This window comes from Lissotriton helveticus, chromosome 6 (genome assembly GCF_964261635.1).
Source record: "Lissotriton helveticus chromosome 6, aLisHel1.1, whole genome shotgun sequence".
Lineage (NCBI taxonomy): Eukaryota > Metazoa > Chordata > Amphibia > Caudata > Salamandridae > Lissotriton > Lissotriton helveticus.
In genome coordinates this window covers 2112348127-2112373751 of record NC_136067.1, presented here as the reverse complement: position 1 = coordinate 2112373751, position 25625 = coordinate 2112348127, and the positions used below count along the sequence as shown (strand labels likewise).

General features: G+C 46.8%; 1 protein-coding gene across 1 annotated transcript in view; it reads right to left on the bottom strand.

Annotated features, from left to right (window-relative positions):
* LOC144763072 (uncharacterized) overlaps positions 1–25625 on the bottom strand; it is a 160726-nt gene that overhangs the window by 104683 nt on the left and 30418 nt on the right. Inside the window, 3 exon segments of the mRNA XM_078648374.1 lie at positions 887–1003; positions 6959–7072; positions 12014–12127. Coding sequence (XP_078504500.1) covers positions 887–1003; positions 6959–7072; positions 12014–12127 — 345 coding nt within the window.

Below are 25625 nucleotides of genomic sequence, written 5' to 3'. Positions count from 1 at the left end.
TCCTGGAGAAGTGGATAACCCTAAGAGTTTTGTTGATCGCTTTACAATTTTGTTTTTCCTCTTCAGTTCAGAGAAATCACACTGTGTATTAACCACACCACCAAAGGAGTTTCAGCTATAGTGAATGGGAGTTATTATAAATTCTATAAATGCAGCATTGTTTAGGTTGCGTCATAATCAATTTATAACAGATACAAAGTGTAGCACAAACAAGGTTGTAACCTTTTAATATTCAAGCTTACAAAACCAACAGAAATCACTAAAAATCCAACCAATTCACCAACAGTTCAATCCACTACCTAACCTGCCATCCTGTTAACCTATCAGTCTTCTCAGTCACAACAATATTCATCAACCATAAGACCCACTCCAATAGTTTGCCACTAACTTATCAACTATCCCACTCACCAATAGTCTAACACTGTCATCAGCAATCTAACCCACTCATAAAGTCACCACTCTAACTAGCCACACAACCAACCTATTACCCAACTGCCTCACCAATAACCCAATCCACTTACAAAGAAGAAACTGACCAACAATCCAACTCCCATCATCAACAGTCCAACTCTTAAACTAACTTCCCATCCCATCAACGGATCAGCATCCAACTCGAAGTCAACCCAATCTCCTCATCAATCCACCATTCACAAATAGTCCATCCCACTCACTATCAGTCTCATCTACTAACTACCCTGCCATCCCATCGATCGATCAGCTGTCCCAATCAATAATCCATTCACCCACACTACAATCCACTTACTAATAGCCAACCCCCTCAGTAATAAAGCAATCAACTAAGTAACCAGCCAATCTATACCTTACCTGGTCAAATCACTATGCGACAAGCTAAAATAATATGATGATGTTTCTAAGATGTACTCACCAGAGTTCTGATCACTCCTCCTATCCTCTGTTTCTTTAGAATCCCAGTGGTTCACGAGGGGTGAATCCTTTTCTTTCTTCTGACGATATGCGGAGTCACGGCGGGCGATAGGATAAGCTGTAACTATAAGGACAACACTTTGCTGGAATGCAAACTAAGGTTATCATCAATCTCAATTACAAAAGAAACAAATCTTAATAAAATGTTGTAAAACCTCTACTTTACTCTAATGAACAAATGGATGGTCACCAAAATATAATAAAAAAGTAACCATTGTTACAGCCAAAGAAAGCTGAATGAACATGACTCTTTTACAATTAACAGAAATTTCTTGATCAAATCTTTTATTTCATGATACTCAGAAAGCACATGTGCAACCTGGGAAATCAGGTGGAGATCTTTTTTGTTTAACCAAAGAATAATCAGAAACAAGTTGGGATAGTGTAACCACCTCTGGAATAAATAAGGGATTTCCAGCAGCGTCTCCTTCTAGGCGTTACTTTGATGTCTGATATGGCTTGGAAATCTCAAGTGGACACAAGTTCCTTGAAATTTAGGCAGATTAGTGGGGTCATTTTGAAGGAACACAGATGTTCACACACCAAACCAACAGGCCCAGCCCTACAAATGTATGATGCGAAGACTTCGGGCACTGCCCTGTATGGTTCAGAATTATGGGGATTGCATTAACTACTGCTGAGAATAAGTTTCTCAGAAATCTAACTCGGCTCCCTGTTAGTGCAGAGCCGAAACCTTTAATGCTAGATTTGAGCGGAAAAATTATGATCATGTCTTGTCTTGTAAAGCGAATGAATCACCCCACATGGGGTATCTCCGTCCTGTAGACCGCTGGGGAACCCGTCCTGGCTTTCCCTGTGAGATGGACCCTACTGGGTATCTCCAGGGTGAAACCAGGCATCCCCGGCGTATGTGGGGGGCCGTTGTGGAGATGAGGCAAGCTAATGCCCAGAGTTGCCGAGTGTGAACCCTGTTTAGAGTAGGCACCGAGGCGAGAATTATTGAGTCCGCTGACCCTGGTCCACAACCTTGCCACGTCCGGGAATTGAACCCTGGTCCCGGGCCGTCCTCTGCTTCCGGGTCTGCCGCCTCTAACCAGTGATCATTAACAACGACAGAGGCTGTCCAAAACCCCTGAACCAGGGACAGATAATAGTAAAACCTAACAAAAGGTTCAGGTACACAGTTTCAATAGCAAACTACAAATTCATACAAAAATTTCGTTCAAGTGAAAGAAAAGAAGGAAGAAAGAAGCCTATGTTTCAAAACCCATTACAAAAAATACTCATAGTTTATTAAACAGATCATTTCGAATAAAACACATTACAAATCAAATGAACGCTCATAAAAAAGTGTTGGCAAAACTAAGACAACCTAATTCATATTACCAAACACATGGCTAACATACAAACATTACATATATAAGAGAGACAACAAAAACAAATATAATGTGTTTTTCACAGTTTGTGGCCACAGAATGCGTCGACGGCGTTTCAACCGCTGGGTGACTATGCTGTCATCATCAGGACAAACAGTGGTTTGAACGTTTTCAGTAACAATATTAAAAGCAGACCATTCAAGTTTTGAACGGCAGGTGCAGTATGTTAAAATTTGTTAAATAAGTCACAAGTCCACATGACGCAATTCGAGGACTGATAAATAAGCTTGCATGCGAGTGTATCTTCAGTACGACAAGAAGTCCATAGGGAGCATTTAATTATGGCCCAGCGTTTGCCCAATCAATCAGCATAAGTCTGCGGGTCAGACAGGATAATTCTCAGCACTGTTACACACAGCAAATTTTTGACCCTGGTCCACAACCTTGCCGCGTCCGGGAATTGAACCCTGGTCCCGGGCCGTCCTCTGCTTCCGGGTCTGCCGCCTCTAACCATTGAGCTACACCACGCAAGGAAGTTGCTCTTCAAGAAAGATTGTGCCCACTTTTACATTGGAGAAGGCTGTGGTCCACTATGTAAGGGCTTTGAAAAATGGCTTAGTGGTAGACCAGTTTCACAAGATAACATGGTTACAACAGATGAAAGCACTGCTTATCGACATAGACCTGAGGGGGCTCAGGGACAATCCAACCTTTAAACCCCTGTCATTCCCTGATGTAATTAAGTCAAACTATTGTCATGGATCTTTCGAAGTGAGGCACATGCGGTCCAGAGTATGTCTTTGACGGACAGGTTCACAGATTCTAAATGCTGCAGACTCCTGGAACCATAGTGGGATACCATCATGGTACCACCAGACAGGTGTATTTCCAATTCAGAGTTGGAAAATTGCCCCTCAGAGCTTTTACAAGTTCTTGGGCTGCTGTCTGGGGCTGCTGATAGGGGCGCAATGTGTCCTGGTTGCAAATCTTACTGAGAAACAGTTGCCCATGTCCTTTTTGTTCGCCCCAGCTACGTGTCTCCCCCGCAGAAAAAGCTTAAACCCCTCTTTAAAAATTTGGGGACTAGAAGTAGCGCTAATGCACTCAGAAATTTTAGAACTGATCCCCGTTTAATAATTGCTGTTGCAATTGCTAAGTTCTTCGGCTGGATGTGGATATCGAGGTCAAAGGCCCACCCCAAAAATTGGAATCCATGCCCATTGAACATTGCAAAGAGCTTATCACTTGCGCATAACAAATATAGGTGTTTACATCACAATTACAATGCGGTCGTTACAACAATCGCATTGTTCCATCGCAGTATCATTACAACACAAGTCATTACAACGACTTGCTGTAGGAGGTGTGCTGAATTTAGGAATAGGATAGTTTCCAATTCCAACTCCAGTGTATGTAACAGTAGGGAAGGTGTTGGAATAATAAATTACACTATTCCTTAGTTTAGAGCACCCCCTACAGCAAGTCGTTGTACCGACTTGCTTTATAATGGTACTGCAATGTCATCGAGAAAGCTGTCAACAACCAGCTCGCCGCCTTCCTCGAAGCCAACAAATCACTCGACCCCTCACAATCTGGCTTCCGAGCCAAACACAGCACTGAGACCGCCCTCATCGCAGCAACAGACGACATTCGAACTCTACTGGACAATGGAGACACAGTCGCCCTCATCCTCCTCGACCTCTCTGCAGCCTTCGACACAGTCTGCCACAGCACCCTTTTACAACGCCTCAGAAACATCGGAATCCAAGGAAAGGCACTGGAATGGATCACCTCGTTCCTCACCGGAAGGACCCAGAGAGTCCGCCTCCCACCATTCAAGTCCGAGGCCTCTGAAATCATCTGCGGCGTACCACAAGGATCCTCACTCAGTCCCACCCTCTTCAACGTATACATGAGCCCCCTCGCGGCCATCGCCCGCCAACACAACCTCAACATCATCTCTTACGCGGATGACACCCAACTGATCCTATCTCTCACCAAGGACCCCAGCACCGCCAAAATTAACCTACACGAAGGAATGAAAGAAGTCGCCGAATGGATGAAACAAAGCCGTCTGAAACTGAACTCAGACAAAACAGAAGTCCTCATCTTAGGTAAATCCCCCTCTGCATGGGACGACTCCTGGTGGCCGGAAGCCCTCGGAAATGCACCCATCCCGACAGACCACGCACGGAACCTTGGCGTCATCCTGGATTCTTCACTCTCAATGAACAGACAAGTCAGCGCCGTATCCTCTTCCTGCTTTAACATTCTTCGCATGCTCAGAAAAACATTTCGCTGGATCCCCTCCGAAACAAGGAAAACAGTCACCCACGCTCTAGTCACGAGCCGACTGGACTACGGAAACACCCTCTACGCAGGTACCACCGCCAAACTCCAGAAGAAACTACAACGAATCCAAAACGCCTCAGCCAGGCTCATATTAGACATCCCACGCAACGAACACATCTCTGGTCACCTTAAAGACCTCCACTGGCTACCCGTCAATAAGAGGATTACTTTCCGTCTGCTTACCCACGCACACAAATCACTCTACGACATCGGACCAGATTGCCTCAACTCTCGACTGTCCTTCTACACCCCCTCCCGCCAACTTCGCTCTTCCAGCCTAGCCTTCGCCACTGTACCTCGCATCAACAAGACCACCATGGGAGGCAGATCCTTCTCATACCTGGCTGCCAAAACATGGAACTCACTCCCCGCTTACCTTCGCCTCACCCAGAATCACCTAGCGTTCAGAAAGCAGCTTAAAACGTGGATATTTGACAAATAATCCTCCTCCCCTTCCTAAGCGCCTTGAAACCCTCTGGGTATGTAGTGCGCTATATAAATTTTATGACTTGACTTATGACTTGACAATGTAACATCGCAGTCGTTGCAACGACTGCGTTGTAAACACATGCGTTGTAACGCATGCAATGTGATGGCTGTTTCCCACGCATACTGATATGCGCACTCAAGTTTTTTTTAATTTTAGCAAGTTATTGCTCCTACTAATACGGAATAAACAGCAGAAACTCACACATCTCAGCCAACCGTAGACGTGTGCTTTGATGCTCCTAATCTTGTATATTGGTTACTGTGCGCTTCGAGTGTAGGTTAACTGTTCATTATCCAATTGTGGTCTAGTCCTACTTTTATGTTTTATCAACATAAAATTATGATAAGCATACTTTATCTGACATAAAAATAAACATGTAAGTTGGCATGGAACTGTGAAATGTTTTAAAGTGTTTTATGGCTTTTATCGCTTTAACTAATGACCTGCTTTTTATATGTACTAGGATTGTACAAGCTGATATTTCTGAGCAGTGCAAGATGACCATTAAATAGCTAGGTTATGTTTCATACTCTTTGTTTCGGCATATTACCATAAAAGGGACACCCAAAAAAAATAACAAGGTTAATAACAAAGCTAACAGCATGCATAAAAACATTTCTAAAAGAATGAAAATATCTAGGTGGGTATAGTTGGTTTGATCATGCATCTACTGTTAATACTGACTTTGTTTTATGATATGTGCTGGAATGCTTTAATGGTTTTAAATGAAATGAAAAAGAAAAAAATAACCTTCCATCTACCCCATTCACTAACCTGCAAAGCTCCTCACTCACTACCCGTGCAACCACCTCACTCACTAACCTTCCAATCACCTTACTCACTAACCTTCCAACCAGCTCACTCACTAACCTTCCAACCGGCTCACTCACTAATCTTCCAATCACCTCACTCACTAACCTTCCAACCACCTCACTCACTAACCTTCCAAACACCTCACTCACTAACCTTCCAATCACCTCACTCACTAACCTTCCAACCAACTCACTAACCTTCCAACCAGCTCACTCACTAACCTTCCAACCAACTCACTAACATTACAACCACCTCACTCACTAACCTTCCAACCAGCTCACTCACTAATCTTCCAGCCAGCTCACACACTAACCTTCCAACCAGCTGACTCACTAACCTTCCAACCACCTCACTCACTAACCTTCCAACCAACTCACTAACCTTCCGACCAGCTCACTCACTAACCATCCAACCACCTCACTCACTAATCTTCCAATCACCTCACTCACTAACCTTCCAATCACCTCACTCACTTACCTTCCAACCAACTCACTAACATTCCAACCAGCTCACTCACTAACCTTCCAACCAGCTCACTCACTAACCTTCCAACCACCTCACTCACTAACCTTTCAATCACCTCACTCACGTACCTTCCAACCAACTCACTAACATTCCAACCAGATCACTCACTAACCTTCCAACCAGCTCACTCACTAACCTTCCAACCACCTCACTCACTAATCTTCCAATCACCTCACTCACCAACCTTCCAACCACTTCACTCACTAACCTTCCAATCACCTCACTCACTAACCTTCAAACCAACTCACTAACATTCCAACCAGCTCACTCACTAACCTTCCAACCAGCTCACTCACTAACCTTCCAACCAGCTCACTCACTAACCTTCCAACCAGCTCACTCACTAACCTTCCAACCAGCTCACTCACTAACCTTCCAACCAGCTCACGCACCAACCTTCCAACCACTTCACTCACTCATCAAACAGCCCACCACATTGCCAATCACACACCAATCGCTTACTGAAGGTTGATGTTTCTAGGAAAGTTAGTCTTACCGGCATCCACACTGTCCCCGTCCTCTCTTCCCGTGCGGTCCAAGGGGCTCCTGATGGGGGATTGGGATTCTTTCTTCAACCAAAATAAAAGGTCTGGGTTGGACACGGAATTTGCTGCAATTGCAATCACTTCACATTAGTTTAAGTGGGAAAGAACTCTCTAGCATTTGAAAATGGGCCCAGAGATGTACTTGAAAGTCTCTGGCATGGATCTTAAAATCAATTTACAAGCTAATAATACCAACAGAGATAATAACAATAATGGCAGTTATGATAACAATAAAGGTAACAATAACGATAATAACTATAATAATACTGTACTTTTCCACTTAATGCTGAACGGATTGAGCTCAGTTCCAGCTGATAAAGTTTCTCTGAGGAATGACTTTTGCTTTCAAGCTCTTCCTGAAAACCAGTTAAACATACACAGAAAAAGGAAAATCAGATGCTCATGAAGTCTTCAGTAAGACATCAGGTGAACTGTCCTTTGCAGGTGTGTGCAGGAGATTTTTGGCATCTGTGGGCTAGGAGATGGGAGCCTTAACTCAAGTAATCTCTCATGAGAGAGTAGAGGAAAGACAGACTTAGGTAAGGTGAGTGACCGTAGGAATTATTTGTACAAGGTGGAATGTGCCTTTCGACCAGCCCGGTGGACGGGATGGGCTCACAAGCCAGAATAGCAGACATGGGAGTCTTTGGCACTAACACTGGCCCTTCGCACCCTTTGTGCCATCCGAACCGGCTTCCTGCTCCTCGGATCGTCTTAGCTGCTCTAGTTCCTCACTGAGGAATTGAGTCCAGGTGCATGCTTGGTACCCACCTAGGGATATGTAACAAATCAGCTAATTAATATTTGAACTTTGTGCCAGAAGCTTCTTCCCTGCACCAGACAGGCAAGAAACCTAATCCAGGACTACCAACCCACTGTATCCACCCACTCCTGCTGCACAACCCTCCATCTTCAGAGGAGAGCAGCTCTGCTCTTGACTAGGCTGACTTACCCTCCACCAGCCAGGACATCCGTCCCCTGCTCTACCCATGGACACAACTGCACTGCCCCACAGGGTCCAGATCACCTGTTAACTCTCTTCCTCCCAGTGCTTCGTTTGTGAAAGAACAAGTGCTGGAGCCCAAAGCGCTGTTCAGAAGCCTGTGGCCGGTGTTTGTAAATATATCGACACGCTGAATCCGTCGCCTTGAGTCCACCTCATGCCTCTTTCATTCCTACCACACTCTCTGCCCCTTTACCTCTGTCGTGCAGTTTCCTGCTTCCTCCTTTGGGACAGTTTTTCTACCTTCTATTCCTCCTTCTTTCCCCTGTGTTTGTTTTTCCCTCTCTTGCTCTGAGTCAGTATCTGATGAGGAACAAATAAGGGCAGGTCCCCAAAACTGAGTGCTGGTGGCCCCACCGGCAACCACCAGCTCAAATTAAACACTGCTGCCTCCCCGACATTTACACTGAAAAAATGGTCCCTACAAATCTTGGCATGGAAGCTCACAACAACATCTACCGCACATCCCCACTCAAGCCGCACCCCTAAAGGAGGCACCCCACATAGGTATCCTGGCCTTCCCAGATCACATCAGACAGCACGAGGAGTTGGACCAGTTCTCGGTGCAGCACAGTATGCACATCGCTTCATTCAGGCAGTACAATCAGCTAGACATCCTCTTCCACATATTTAGTCACATAGCAGAGTCCTTACAGAAGCCTGGCTTTCACAGGACACTTGTGTTACAATACACATATGAATATGCATGGTGTCATTATTTCACGCTGAGGTTCTACATTCATAAAGAGAAGCAGTATGTGTGGCCCTAACCCCACAAACTGAGCCCCTCTGAATCTGTTGTGAACTCTTACCAGACCTCAGAGGTGTGGGTCCTTCCTCTGGAGGGGGGGCAATCTACGTGCTGGACAATAAACGTTGCAGAAAGGTTCACTGAAATACGTGGCTCCTTCATCCTAGTTTCCTTTACAGGTCGCCAAAAGGATCTTATTTTATGTATTCTTTCATTTTATTTTGAGAGACTTATATAGCGCGAACATGACCGGTGGGTATCTGAAGACTTTACATAATCCACAATTAGTACTACCACGGAATGTACGTTGCATAGACCGTGAGGATATATATAGTAGTCAGTACATGTTAGAAGGTTACGTACAGGTAGAGGACATGCTAGAAGGTTACGTACAGATAAAGGACATGTTACAAGGTTACGTACAGATAAAGGAAATGTTAGAAGGTTACGTACAGGTAGAGGACATGTTAGAAGGTTACGTAGAGGTAAAGCACATGTTAGAAGGTTACGTACAGGTACAGTACATGTTAGAAGGTTTCGTACAGGTAAATGACATGTTAGAAGGTTACGTACAGGTACAGTACATGTCAGAAGGTTAGGTACAGGTAAAGGACATGTTAGAAGGTTATGTACAGGTAAAGGACATGTTAGAAAGTTGTGTACAGGTAAAGGACATGTTAGAAGGTCACATACAGGTAAAGGACATGTTAGAAGGTCACGTACAGGTGCAGTAGATGTTAGAAGGTTACATACAGGTAAAGGACATGTTAGAAGGTTACGTACAGATAAAGGATATGTTAGAAGGTTACGTACAGGTAGAGGACATGTTAGAAGGTTACGTACAGGTAAATGACATGTTAGAAGGTTACATACAGGTACAGTACATGTTAGAAAGTTACGTACAGGTAAAGGACATGTTAGAAAGTTGCGTACAGGTAAAGGACATGTTAGAAGGTCACGTACAGGTGAAGGACATGTTAGAAGGTCACGTACAGGTGCAGTACATGTTAGAAGGTTACATGCAGGTAAAGGACATGTCAGAAAGTTACGTACAGGTAAAGGACATGTTAGAAGGTTACGTACAGGTAAAGGACATGTTAGAAGGTTATGTACAGGTATAGGACATGTTAGAAGGTTATGTACAGGTATAGGACATGTTAGAAGGTTACGCACAGGTGCAGTACATGTTAGAAGGTTATGCACAGGTGCAGAACATGTTAGAAGGTTAGGCACAGGTACAGTACATGTTAGAAGGTTACGCACAGGTACAGTACATGTTAGAAGGTTACGTACAGGTAAAGGACAGGCTAGAAGGTTATTCACAGGTACAGTACATGTAAGAAGGTAACGCACAGGTACAGTACATGTTAGTAGGTTACGTACAGGTACAGTACATGTTAGAAGACTACGTACAAGTACATAGCTCGAGAGGGTACATACTGTGATCAGTACAAGTTTCTTGTAACCGATCAGACTGCTAGGATCGTTCTTTGTTGCGTAACGGTTCTATGGATCCTAGCATAGATGCTCTCAAAAGCTGTTAAGTTAGGGTTTACCGCTTGTTCTTAAATGTTATTCTTTCTCCCACAGGGATAGGTTGGTGTTGGGCTATATCATGATAGGATTATGTTCTAAGTTTCAGCCCATACATTATAAAACTGCTCAAGTGTGGCTGTAACCAAGTATTTATTTATTTATGCAGTTGTAAAGCGCGCAGCTACCAAACAAGGTCTCCCGGCGCTGAAGCATGTGGAAGCAGGACCAAATTAAACAGCAGGCAAAAAGGGAACACAGATCAAGCCGAGTCACCAAACAGAAGCGTCTTTAAGCTTTTACGGAAAGATAGCAGGAAATGACAGTCTCTAAGGGCAATTGGAAGAGAATTCCAAAGCCTGGGGCTAAGTCAGGCAAAGGAACGACCCCTCATACGGACAAGTTGAAATCTGGGAACTGAAAACAGTGAGAGGCTGGAGGATCTCACCTGTCGAGCTGGAACATAAGGTGTAACCAAATTTTGAATGCAAGAAGGGGCAAGGCCACATTTGGCACGAAACATCTGGCACAGGATCTTGAACTCAATACGCTTGTTAACACCAAGCCTGTGGATTTTGTGGAGCAGCGGGGATGCAGAAGAATATCTGGGCAGATGTCGAGGAAGACGAGCAGCAGCATTTTGAATGACCTGTAAGCGAAGTATTGAGGCTTCATCAGTGCCCAGGTACAGCCCATTGCTGTAGCCTAGCCTGGATATCACCAAAGCCTGCAGAACCGTTCTCTGAGCTGGGAGTGGGATAAGCCAGAGGATTTTTTTGATCCTTCTAAGGGCAGCAAAGAAAGATGCCGCTACCCTGGTGACCTGAGGCTTAAGGGGACGCTTTTTGTCAGTAATAAATCCCAGGTTTTTTACTTTAAGGACAGAGGCAGGCACAGGGCCCAGAATATCAGGCCAATGTTTAATTCCCCAAAACTCCAGGTTAATACCCAGAATAAGCACCTTGGTTTCTGTGCTATTTAGCTCCAGAGCGTTACTGATCAGCCACAAAGAAACATTCCTCAAACCAAGCTGCAGCAGAGAAGGTTCTTGGTGCTGGGCAGCAACAAAGGGGGAGAAACCAATCTGAGTATCGTCGGCATAGGAAGAAATAGTCAAACTGACTTCTCAGCAATGTCGGCCAAAGGGCGAACATATATATTAAAAAGTAGCTGGCTCAAAATAGAGCCCCGAGGAACACCAGAGGTTAAAGCTAAAATGTTTGATCTCACTTTGTTCAAAAAGACCTGAAAGGTATGGTCCATTAAAAAGGAGATCAACTACCTCAGAGCCAGACCTATGATACCAGAGGCTTCGAGGCGGTCTGACAGAATGGAATGAGACACCGTATCGAAAGCCACGCTCAAATCCAACCAAATAATGTCACTCGCTTGTCAGCTGTGGGAGGAGCTGAAGAGAAGATTGGCACTATGATGACGAGCGGAATTATCTTAACACGATATACCTGGAACTTTGGAAAAATCTAGATCTATCCATCAATCACCAAATTTCCAGAGTACTAGATATTTTACTGCAATTGCCACTGTGGGGAGCACGAGGATGGTGCCCCTAAGGCAGCATGCCCATCAAGAAGAAGATACATTTTGGTGCCACCCCTAGTAAAGTTATTTTGCTCTTAGTTCTATTCAGGACAAGCAGATTTTGTTGATTTTTCTTGTATGTGAAGAAAGCACTCAAACTCGGACATGTCCCCTACTTACTTGTCTTCGGCCTCAAGTTGCCGTCGTCTTTTCCTTGAAATCGGTGATCAGTGATGTAGAGATCCCCCCCTTTCTCAGTCCTGATGAGGATTTCAGAATTAACAATTCCATAACCTTGGGGGAGAGGACAGCAACACATTATATTCTAAAATCACACTAAATAAAACATCCCAGTTTTATGGTTATTGTGAAGAGCTATACATTGCACATTCCAGAGGGAGTCAATCAAAAACATTCACAAAGTCTGGCTACTTCCTCGACTGACGCGGAGTCAGCCATCTACTCATTATGACAAGACCTGTTGACGAGGCGCTTCTAGACCGTTTTCTGCAGTACTTGGTACTATTTCCAGTCGTACTCATTTTATGGACCCTGGTCAGGAACAAGGCTTGGTGGCTCCACCAGGATTCAACGCTGGGACCATGGGGGTCAAACACAGATTCCTGTGTTGAATGCACCACTCCACTGAGCATTGGAAAGCGTGTAGGGTGAAGAATGAGCAGCTGGGCGGTCATGTCACTTGGCAATGTGGGCACATAGCTGGCAAAGGACGATGGCCAAGGGGTGGGGGAGGTGGCAGGGTCCACAGCGAGATGCTGTGATGAGTGAGAGGGTACTGGCTGCATGAGGGGGAGAACTAGATCCAAGGAACGAATGGGTCCAAGGGTGATACTCTTCTGACTGTCCGCTGATCAGGATGTCCACTCTGACCAAGGTCTTGGTTTAAGGAATAATTCTTAAGCTCTGTTCAGAAGGGCGAGAGGAAGGATGCTTGGTGGATTTCGATAAAAGAAACAATTGATGGACGGAGTGCTGGACAATGCAAACATTCAGCCACAGTCACAAAGATCTGGGTTTAATCCATCATTCTTTTGCTCACACCACCCCAGTGACTGGGGGTGAATGTTTGCATGGTTCAGCTTTCCATCCATTAGTTGTTCCTTTCTGGTCCAGGGAGAACCTGGCTTGGCAGTTCTAGCTGGACTGTTCCCATGAGGAACAGGGTCAAGGCTGATTTGCCTATGGCTGGGTCCAAACTGGGGTGATGTGGTGAGCAAAAGAACGATGGATTAAACACAGATCTTTGTGACAGGGGGTGAATGTTTGCATTGTTCAGGATTCCGTCCATCATTTGTTCTTTTTGCTGGATTTCAGTGGCAATGGTGTTCCACAACCTCACCCCCCTCCCTTATGATTCCATCCCCCCAACATGTCACCTCAAACAACTATGCTTCAGCACATACATGCTTCCTTATTGGTTTGTGTCATCTGAGGATTTCTGTTGTTTAGAGGCAAGTCTGATGTCGGTACAGTCAGCTTTGTCAAACTGATTCATCACTGCCTTCATTTCCTGGTCGATGTCTGCTAAGTCCAGTAGTTTGCCCCTTTATGCATCCAGGAGCGCCTCCATGCATCTGTTAAAAGTTCTGGGAGTCAGTCCTCTGGGCGGGTCGTTGTTTGCCTCTTTGTGGATCTAGGCTCGCCTCCATGTATCTGTTGTTAAACATAAATGGGGTAACCCTGTGTCCCTCAGAACCTGGGTGAGCGTGGTTAAGAACAAAGTGGTTCTGTTGGGTAACAAACAATTGCTTTAAAATTGGCTGTGTTAGCTCAGTACATGCTGAATTTAATAAAACTCTCTGAAAACAACTGAAGTTCAAGTTTTTTTATCTCAGTGAAAAGTAAAAAAATCACCATACACAAGAATTCCTTCATTCCATGGTGACACAAGTTTCAATACGTGAGGGACCGTTACAGAAACATGTGATAAACGTGACTGTTGGTGAACACAGTGATCAGTGCATTGAATTCAGTGACACATATATACAATTTATACAGGGGAATTGTTAAAAAAGCCAGAGTGTTGAGTTGATACTCCAAGGAGACAAGAGGTGGCTTTGCAGGTGCCTTGAGTGATCTTGGCCAACATTGAGCGTCGACGTTTCGACCCTAAGGCGCCCCAGTTGGTGGTCGCGGCGGGTCTTTATCAAGACAGGGGAGGGATTGAGAATGGATCGAACAGGTGGGAATTATCACAGCATGAAGGGCAGCCAAATGGTCAACCCCTGCGAAGGGAATGTAGCTGATCACTAGGCACGCAGTCCGTCCGGTTGCGATCACTGCCATGTATCTGTTACCCCTTTGCGGATCTAGGCTCGCCTCCATTGATCTGTTAGCAGTTCTGGAAGTCAGTCCTCTGGGTGGGTCATTATTTGCCCCTTTGTGGATCTAGGCTCGCCTCCATTGATCTGTTAGCAGTTCTGGAAGTCAGTCCTCTGGGTGGGTCATTGTTTGCCCCTTTGTGGATCTAGGCTCACCTCCATTGATCTATTAGCAGTTCTGGGAGTTAGTCCTCTGGGTGGGTCGTTGTTTGCCCCTTTGTGGATCTAGGCTCGCCTCCATTGATCTGTTAGCAGTTCAGGCGGTAGTCCTCTGGGCGGGACCCTTGCTTGTCTTGCTCCTCTGGATGGTCCTCCGTCATGTGGAGGAAATTCTTTACATCGCTCCCCAAGTACTACCCATCTGTGCTAGAGGGCCTCGAGGAGAGCTCCCAGCAGGCTCCTTAACCTAGCTTCACTACCAAATACTACACATTTGTGCTCAAGGGCCTCGAGGAGAGCTCCCAGCTGGCTCCCTCACCTAGCTTCACTCCCAAGTACTACACATCTGTGCTAGAGGTCCTCGAGGAGAGCTCCCAGCTGGCTCCTTCACCTAGCTTCACTCCCAAGTACTACACATCTGCGCTCAAGGGCCTTGAGGAGAGCTCCCAGCTGGCTCCCTCACCTAGCTTCACTCCCAAGTACTACCCATCTGTGCTTGAGGGCCTCGAGGAGAGCTCCCAGCTGGCTCCCTCACCTAGCTTCACTCCCAAGTACTACACATCTGTGCTAGAGGGCCTCAAGGAGAGCTCCCAGCTGGCTCCTTCACCTAGCTTCAATCCCAAGTACTACACATCTGTGCTCGAGGGCCTCGAGGAGAGCTCCCAGCTGGCTCCTTCACCTAGCTTCAATCCCAAGTACTACACATCTGTGCTGGAGGGCCTTGAGGAGAGCTCCCAGCTGGCTCCTTCACCCAGCTGCCATATTGCCCTGAAAATTTGTTGGTTGATCAAATAGAAAATTTGATAAGGGAGGCCTCGCTCCCTAAGCTTTGGCCTGACTTGAATACTGACTTGAATCAGGAGGTTACTCAGAAAGAGGTGATGGTGGTAATGAGTGAATTAAAAATGGGGAAGGCATCAGCCCTGATGGCCTCTCAAATGAGCTGTATATTGTCTTGGGGGATAAGATATTGTCAGCCCTCGTTAGACTGACGATTGACATCTTTTCGCGAGGGACCACTCTACCGTGCTCATGAGACGAAGCCATAATTAATGTGATTTTAAAACCTAATAAGGACCCAAACCGCAGTGAATCCTTGAGATATATCACCTTGCTAAACTGGGACTACAGGAGCGATTCATGTATCTTGGCAAGGAGATGGGATGATGCGATTGATGGTTTGGTGCATGTGGACTAGCAGGGCTTTATTAGAGGTCGACAGTTACATGGGCCGGCACATGGGTTGGCGGGAGCAGTGGATAGGGCAACTGAATGGAAAATACCATTGCCGAGTTTAACATTTGACGCCGCTAAGGCCTTTGAGTGAGCTCAATCCTTAAGAACAACGACCTGAGAGCCAACGGCAAGGATTGCTTTGAATGGGAGATTGACCACACCGGTTAAAATAAGGACAGGGACCCGACAGGGATGCCCTTATCGCCCCTGCTGTTTAACCTCTATATAGAGCCATTAGCAAAAAGAATGCGGGAGAACCTTTCAATGGAATGGATGGGAGAGGAAGGTTGCGTTATACGCAGATGACCTGATGGTACACACTTCCAATCTGGCAGACTCCTATCCCATTATACAGCAGTTAATGGAGGAATTCTGAGAGGTCTCGGGGTATTTGGTGAACACACTAAAGACTGAATTGATGGCTTGGAATACCCAGGGCAATAACCGCCTGTCGACGAAGGAAATAAGGTACCTTGGTGTACAACTAGTGCAAGATGTGGGCAAAAAGGAACAAGTTGACTTTAACAAAATCATGACGGACACTAAAAGACTGTTGCAGTGGTGGATGAGTCTTCCAGTCACTATTATAGGGAGATCTAACAATATAAAGAAGTCGGCACTACCCAAGTTTACTTTCCTTTTTAATGCGGTTCCTTTATATTTGAAAACAGAGGTTTAGGAAATTGCATGGAGAAGTGAGTTTTGTTTTATTGGGGCCTCGAGGGAGGGTTAGGATTGCTTGGTAAACACTTTACAGGAGAACGATTAAGGGAAGCATTGTTACGTGGACTTGCAAATTTACTGATAGGCCTGTCAGCTGAAGAATCTTAGAAGTCTGTTAATGACATTGATAACTCACAGATAGTTCTCATGCTTAAAGCAAAGTTCGAAAATTTGCAACAGAGAGATAATGTATTTTTCATATCAGTTTGGAAATCCCACATTTTTAAAAAAGGTTAGACGGAGGTCTTCGAGCGCAGCGATCAGGCTTTTGGTGCAAATCAGACGAGCATTAGGGATTCCATATTTATTTATTCCATTTGTAAAGCGCTTGGTTACACCAACGGTGTGTCCCCATGCTGAGACATCGGATCGTGTTATGAGAAGTTATGTCGTCGCTTGCTAACCTAGCAGGAATAATTGTTCTACCTGGGAATTGCTGTTAGTCTGTTTAGGCGAATAGCCAGGTTTTCAATTGCTTGCGGAATCTGCTTTCACGTGGCTCTATTCTTAGGGCCATCAGTAGGATATTCCATGTCTTTCCTGCCAGGTATCTGAAGGAGCGGGCCCCCATTCTTGCTCTGTGCATCCTTGGTACCGTCACTAGGGCTTTCCCCAGGGATCTTAGATTTCATCCTGGGATATATTGGGTTAGCAGTGGTTGAAGGTACCTTGGGCCGTTCTGTGTAAGAACGCGATGGCAGTTGCACATTGCCTTAAACATAACTCTTTTTTCTATTGGCAGCCAGTGTAGTCCTACCAATGCTTTATTTGTGTTTGTTCTTTTTGGTAGATTAAGTACCAACCGCGCTGCCGCGTTTTGTACTCTTTGTAGTTTGGCCAACCCTTTCTGTGTAGCTCCAAGGTATAACACATGAAATTCCCACAGTCCAATTGGAAGGTTATTACTGCGTGTACTATTGTATTCCTTGCTGTAGCAGGGAGCAGATAAAGGATCTTTCTAAGTATTTTCATGGGCCCATAGCATTTACCGGCCACTTTCCGGGTCTGGATGTCGAAAGTCAGCTTGTCATCAACAATATTCCAAGGTTTTTTACTTCTGCTTTTGGGGTGGGTAATTGACCTAAAGATTCCGGTCACCATGCCGATGACCAGATGGTTGGTGACTTGCCCACAATCATTACCTCCGTTTTACTCTCAATTAGTTTGAGGCAGTGGTGAGACATCCATCCTGCCACCTCTACTAAACATCACAGTGATTTTGTCCCTATTTGGAATTCGCCTGGAACCAATATAGTGTCTACAGGATAGTTTAGCAAGGCCTTTGAGAGACACTGGGATAAAAGGATGGGGGCAGCTCATCCTGGGAGGGTGCTTGTGATCTGCGGAAGATATGTCACTGCTTAAGGGATTGGCCTGTCCAGGTTCACATAGTAACAGTTAGCTAGCTGGGCACACAAAACAATTCAGGATAGTAGGGGTGAGGCTAATCTGGATTCTGTAACACTCCTTAGCACACGTATATCATAGTACTGTTATATATAAGTGTTGCCACCCTTTGAAACAATCACAATACGTAGTTGTTATTAGTACATCAATATGTATTTATTCTTGATCACTGGAAGTTGTACACACAGCCTTCCACACAGCCGACACGTGTTTCGTCGTAACTGGGAGTGTAACCCACGACTTTTTCAAGGCTGCAGAATTTCAAACAAAGAAAACAAAAATATGTTGCCATCTGTATGTATACTTTTGGTCATAGTTTCTAATAATAAACATACGTCACATGATCATTATGTTTGTAGATGTGGCCCTCATCGGGATAAGTTATAGTAGTGTGTCCACTCAGTGGGTTTCGAGAAACATATTATACAACATTTCTTCTCATTTAGAAGATGCAACCCACACCTTGATAAGCTGTCATAGTACATAGTTGATATTGCGCATTTTTCCCAGTATAAAATCACAATGTGTTCAGATACACTTCTATTGTTGTATAACACAGAATGCACCTCTGCTACTTACAGAGGTCTATGAACCTGTATGGAATGGAGAGATCCAGTACTCGGATAGTCTTATTAAGGCGTGATTTGATACCGTGTCTCATTGTGATCATCGTGCATATTTTTTCTTGAAAAACCCTGAACCAGCACCATGTGTCAAGATTTTATGAAAATATAGTGATCTTATAGTGCTCATATTTATTTTCAAGTGCAGGCGATTTATACATCGCTGGTATGACATTATGTGAATGGTGCATATTCATAAATATCTATTTCCAGATCTGTTCTCTTTTAGCTGTAGGAGTAATAAGTACAGCTTTTTTATAGTTTAAGTATTATTTTATATTTATCATTTATCACAAAAACGTGTTTTGTTTTTTATTTACAGTTGCTGACTTACTCAGTATGCGGTGATAATTCCAACCCGCATGGGGGTTCTACGGGGGTCTTCTGTTGTTTGATATTCAGCTTATGATGTCCAAAATGGCTCCAAATCACAGTTTGTATTGGAAGGCTGGAAGGAACATTGCCGTTAGAGCTCTTATTAATTCGTAAATAATCCTTAGTAGTGCATAGATTGACTGGTATTTTATATATTTTAAGGTTGTAGTGTCACTAAGGGTGATTTTAAAATATCCCCAGATGAATCCTCATACTATCTATTTTGTTACCAATCTTTGCTCATGTTAATTATAGATACCATCGTATTTGATAGAGCAAGTTTGTCTATTTTATCTGAATGTCTATATTGTTATTAATAAAGGATTTCATTACAGCAAGTAGCTCATCTTAACTTCCTTCTCATCATTGGTTTTCTTACACTGTACGGTCCGGCATGCCTATACTTTTAAGTACATCTTTAAAGCTTGTAAAGAGTCCCACTCATTATACCTTGTTGATCCCCGGGTTTATACTATTGATTTGAAAATTATCGTTAACATTAAAATTCAGACAAAACACGTGTCGGCTGTGTGGAAGGCTGTGTGGAAAACTTCCAGTGATCAAGAATAAATACATATTGATGTACTAATAACAACTACGTATTGTGATTGTTTCAAAGGGTGGCAACACCTATATATAACAGTACTATGATATACGTGTGCTAAGGAGTGTTACAGTTTGTTTGGGGCGTATGCTCACGTTTGGAAGGATTAAGTGGTTCCTTCTCCCTTATAGCACCGTCAGATATAACGTTTGGACTTGATCAAATGTGAGACTCTCTAAGTGGCGCCAAATAACCTATATCAAACCACTGCTTGTACTTGACTCTGTATCTATAGGTGGCAGCCCTAGAATCACGATGGATACCTTTAGTAATGACAAAAATCAGAGAGATAAAGAAGCTGAGGATCTTTTCAATAATATAGACAATCGTGGCCCTAGCACATCAGCGCAGGGAGGCCAATCATCAAGAAATGAAGGCTTAAAACAGAAATTTATCAGACTGGAAAGACTTAGAATGAATGAGCTATCAAGGTGGTGGGATGCTGCTACCTTAAAACAATATTTCAAAGTTAAGCGCTGTTGGAAATGGGATCCCCGGCTGGCCAGGGCTTTCGCCAAAGTCAGTCAGAGACCACCACTCCCAAGTCAGGGCAAGGGAGTTACACGCCAAGATAACCCCTACTCACCCTCTAGGTAACGTGGCGCGAGCAGCAAGGCTAAACTTGGAGGCGATGTAGGCTAAGTATTTGCGCACGCACCCCAGCAACAACAACCAAAGGCCCACCACAAAGGAAACTCCACACAAGGTTATATAAAAAATAGCCTTTGTATTACACCAAAACACATTAGATAAAACACACACTTTACAATGTGCCATAGGCACGGGCAGAATTTACAGGGGATATGTACAAGACAGGGCCACCTGGACCACTGTCAGGAATCAGAAGTAGCACTTTCAGAAATAGCACTTAGTACATAGAATATAGCACAAAATAGCACACAATATAACAATAGAGCGCACAACCAGTAATTACTGGTAACCAGGATCTCACTAGCACCACCTGTACTAGGGAGAAAACAACCACCTATGTATTACAATACCTGTAGGGGTGTAAGAGGAAAACACATGATGCAATGCATAACATTCATTCAGAGGTGTAAAGGCACATAACGCATAAACAATACATTCAGAGGTGCATAGAAAAGTACAATTGCGCCAAACTCACGTAAGTCACCCTCTGTGACTGTCCCTAGGCCCTCTGGCCTTGTTGGGGCTAGGACGCCCTGTGTCCAAAGTGTCAGGGTCCTAAACGTAGCAGTTGCCCACAAAGTGCTGGGCAACTGGTGCAACAATGTTTGAGCCTGCCAGGGCTCAAGAACAACAGTGGGGGCTCAAGAGCCTCTCTGGGCCCTTCACAACCACTTTGGCGCCTGGAGCCTCTCTCCGGGCCCTAAGAAATAAATGTGGCCCTCCAGAGCCTCAATGGGCTCTAAGAACAAATGGGCTGCCCCTGAGCCTCTCTGGGCTCCTTAATACAACAATGTGGGACTCAAGAGCCTCTCTGGGCTCTTCAAAACAACTGATGCCCCCACGAGCCTTTCAGGCTCACAAAACAGAGGAATGCCGCCTGGAGCCCTCGTGGCTCGGATACACACTGGCCCCTCTGAGCCTCGCTAGGCTCTCTGTCAGAATGCGGCCACTGGTGGAGCCTAAACGGGCTCAAGACAAACAATGCCCCCTTCTTTGGAGCGGCCCTGCTGACCAGGGGGGGCCGCTCGGTGATACTGTGGCAAGGTCCGGAGCTCTCTCCCCCCCCCCACCTGGCAACACTCACCGGGCTTGGCTGGCGGGGGCTACACGAGAGCTCCCGCTCCTCGGGGCTCTCTCCGCAGCACTCCTCTTTGCCCCCGGTGAGGCTCCTCGGGTCTGCAGCTCTTCTCCGGGGCCGCGGGGCTCTGCGCACGCCTCCCTCACTCTCTGCGGGGCCGGCCGGTTTCCTGGGTGAGCGCGGGGAAGCCCTCAGGGCTTGGCCAATCCCAGCGCGACCCAAGAATGATGCAAGGGAATCCCTGCGCCGGGGACCAATCACAGCGCGGCTATTCTTCCCTGGGGCCGCCAATGGCAGCGCGGTCCTGGGGACAGGCCCCCTGACTCCGGGACGTGATCTGGAATGGCGGCACGGTGCTCCTCAGCAAAGGTACGAGGCTGGCACCCGGCAGAACACGGCGTGGGCAGCCGCGCCAGGAAAACAAAGCGCTCCCAGGCGCTCTAGGCAGACAGAGCGCTCCCCGGGCACTGCAAGTAAAATAAAGCGCTCTTAAGCGCTGAAGCAAAACAAAGCGCTCTCAAGCGCCAAAAGGCAATCACAGCGCTCCCAAGCGCTACAATTCAAATAAAGCGCTATAAGTAAAATAAAGCGCTCCCAGGTGCCCTCAGCAAGCAGGGCAGAGTCCCAGCAGTCCTTGGGCAGGCAGGGGGGACAAGGCTGGGCCCAGAGCCAGCACACTGGGTCTCCAGGCAGGGAGACACCCCAAGTGGCGGTCCTCTGGCCCAGCGACAGCAGCAACAGCCCCCTCAGGATCCTGGAAAAGAACAACTTCAGTGGGGACACAGTCCTATTTTTATACAGTGCATTCCTTTGTTCAAGGGTGTAGAGTGGGGGCGGAACCAGTCGCAGCTGGTTCTTGAGTACTCTGTTTACCTCAACCACCCTCTCTATTCACTGGCAGGGCTTGGGTCATTAGACACACCACAGGGGGGCGGAGCCAGCATTGTGTGGGGAAAACCCAGCCCATCCAGGACACAGGTACACTCCTCCCACACATTACTCATGCAGATCTCCCACTCACCACCGGGCAGACCCATCCAGACTTCCTGGAGCCTGGCATGCCAGCCAGCTCCAGCCAATCACACGCCAGCACCCTCACAGCACCCGTACAGCCATGTCTAGAAATGGCGCTTCGCTACTAGACACATACATGCTGCATACACCATCTCGCAGCATTCACTCTCACGAGTTCACACATACCAGACTCAAGCCTGTACACCCCACGCATCAGGAACTACCAGGGACACATACATTCCCCATGCATTCCTATGGGCGGGCAGGCCTAGCTCAGCACATGCACTCAGAGTGCGCACGCACTTTCCACTGGGACACAGTGAAAGTGCGCAGAATCCAAAAATCACCATCTCCAGGTCACCATTTCAAGCAAAAAGTCTCGGGGTGAACCTGCCCTAAGGGCCAAAGTCCAACATAACCCCCTTCCAGCCAAAACGCAGGGGAGACCAATCACCACCGTGATGGACTTCCCTGCTTGGGGCGATAGAACACGGACGCGGGCCCACAACTGCAGGGACACCCTCCTGTTCTACGCCATGGTGAACCCAGGGGATTCCTTCTAAACACACTGTCTGGACCAACTGGGCTACCCCACTGGTACTCCCAAGTTGTCCGCGGCCAGGACCAGGCCCTGGGCCACCCAGGTGCCACTGGTCCATGCCAATTCGCAGAGCGGGGGGTAGTAACCCCTGGCACATAGGAGCCATTCTCCACTCTTCCTGTCTGCAAGACAGGACTAGACTGCCACTGGTTCTCCAGCCTAAGGCCTACAACCTCAGGCGGACCAGGAGTCTCAGGGAAGGCTCTCCTCCCCTTACCTCTTCTTCTAGGGTTCCTCCTCCCTCTGCAAGGGGTACCCCTAGAACGCCATTCCAACCCAGGACTTATCCACTCAGGTTGCACCGGGGTCAGAGGTGGGCTCTCCCACCCTCTGCACCCCCTTCCAGAGGTCTGCCCTCTCCCACCTGGAGAAGTTCCTCTGGAAGAAGAACCGGTCAGGACACTGGTTACAGTCGTCCTACCCTTCAGGTCAGGCTGATCCTGAACCTGGCCTTCCAACCTCTGGTCTAAAACCTTCGGTGGAACAATTGCCTGGCACTCCAGGACTTCTGGGGATTCACACGCAATCCCCCTGAGGCTAACAAATGTCACATCGGTTGCGTGACTGTCTGTCTGGCGCAGATCTCCCGCCCTCTGTCCACCTGACAGTGCGTGACGATCCCCCAGACCAGAAGTGGTGTCACCATGGTCACTACACGGGAACCTAGCCCAACTGGGTAGTCCCTGACCCACTGGTCCTTCCACTGGGGAACTCCCCCAATCACTCCTCACTCTGGACTCCTGTACCCTCCCTACCGGAGCGGTACTGCCAGACTCTAGAACCACAGGAGCTCTGGTTACAGACACTCCAGGTCCTCTACTCACTAGGAGATCCTCCTCAAGTGGACTAACAGGACAGCCTAGGTCCCCAACCTGGTGTTCCCTCAAGAAACCACCCAGGTTCTGAGACAGGGCTTCGGGCCTCTGGGGGCTCTCAGCCACCCACTGACTCCTGCTCCACTGAGCCAGGCAGTCAGCCCCTACACCCTTCTCACTAACCAGGGACCTAGCTGGGCTACACTGAGCCTCTTCCACCACGCTGGGCTGGAAGATCCCTGACCCACTACTTTTGGAGTCACTCACCAATGACTCTACAGAACCTCTGGTCCCTTCCCAGCGGTCTGCTTCCTCTGCCAGCTCACATGGTTCAGACAATCCACACCCTAACAGGTGTTGGCGCAACCCTGGTGAACAACAACTGAGCAACTGCTCTCTGAGAAGCATATCGAACAATAGGTCCCAATCACATTTCGTGGGCTCCCGTACCCAATCACACAGGGCTTCACAACAGTCATCCTCAAAGTCTTCCCAAGACTGATGAGACGGTTTCCTAAGGTTCCTAAACCTCAACCTATTCTCCTCCTCTGGGGAAACAGGAACCATACTCTGGGAACTGGGACTTTCTAGACTGAGATTTAAATAGCTGCCACCACTGGACCCAACCCTCCCTGGGGGATCCAGAAACTCAACACTGCGCGCAGGGGATAGTCTACCCTCCAGAGCTACTTTGCCTCTGGTGGCGGCCCTCTCAGCCTCCTCTATCCTTTCCTGCGCTAAGACCCTCTCGGTCTCCAGCTGTTGCTTTCTAATGCCCAGCTGTGCCATAGCCTGGGCATGCTCCAACCTGAGCTTTTCTAAAGCCAGCTGGTGCTCCCTTTCTCTCCTCCTATCTTCCAGCTCCTCTGGGGACAGGGAAAGGGATGAGGCGCTGCCTCCTATGCTGGACCCAGCAAGGGACTCCCTATCTATGGGGTCCTCACTATCTGCTGGCGTCCCTGTGCTATCATTTTCTTCCTCCTCTTCTGAATCTTCAGGGCTCCCCACAGACCCACCACCCTCCTGGTGTGAAGCCCGGGCCCTTTCCTCACTGCGCTCAAGGTCCCACTGACACTTTTGCCATAGGATCAGGCTGCTCCTAAGTTCGGACTGAGTGTCTAACTCATCCACCCCTATGTCTCTCTCTTCACAGAACCTTACCAACTCTCCCATACTGTATCTAAACAGATCACAGACATCAAAAGCAGGCTCCATTCTGGCAGACGTTCTAGAGAAGAGATCACACAGGGAACCTAGGGGTCTGAGCTAACACAGGAGTACACAATTCACAAGGTATCAGCAAGCTCTCTATCCCAGAGAACTCCACTCACTTGCCTAGTGCCAAACACCATTCATCCACACACAACCCCCCCCTCGGACTAGTAAGGCAGTTTCTACCACCCCTGACTTCTCAACCTGACCACAAGTGACACAGGTACCAGACTCTGGGCGCGGGGCAGGGGAACAAATGCACTGGACACAATTGCACAATGATACCTTCAGGAGAAGAAAATATGAAACTTCCAAAAAAAACAATCCCCTTAAAATGTGGTCATCTAAAAATGCAGAGCTTTGTGGTGCAGCCAGCCGCTACTAAGGTACAAGGCAAACACAAATCCTTATCCCACCGCTGCCACCAATGTTGGAAATGGGATCCCCGGCTGGCCAGGGCTTTCGCCAAAGTCAGTCAGAGACCACCACTCCCAAGTCAGGGCAAGGGAGTTACACGCCAAGATAACCCCTACTCACCCTCTAGGTAACGTGGCGCGAGCAGCAAGGCTAAACTTGGAGGCGATGTAGGCTAAGTATTTGTGCACGCACCCCAGCAACAACAACCAAAGGCCCACCACAAAGGAAACTCCACACAAGGTTATATAAAAAATAGCCTTTGTATTACACCAAAACACATTAGATAAAACACACACTTTACAATGTGCCATAGGCACGGGCAGAATTTACAGGGGATATGTACAAGACAGGGCCACCTGGACCACTGTCAGGAATCAGAAGTAGCACTTTCAGAAATAGCACTTAGTACATAGAATATAGCACAAAATAGCACACAATATAAATCACCATCTCCAGGTCACCATTTCAAGCAAAAAGTCTCGGGGTGAACCTGCCCTAAGGGCCAAAGTCCAACAAGCGCATCCCCAGGGGCCTG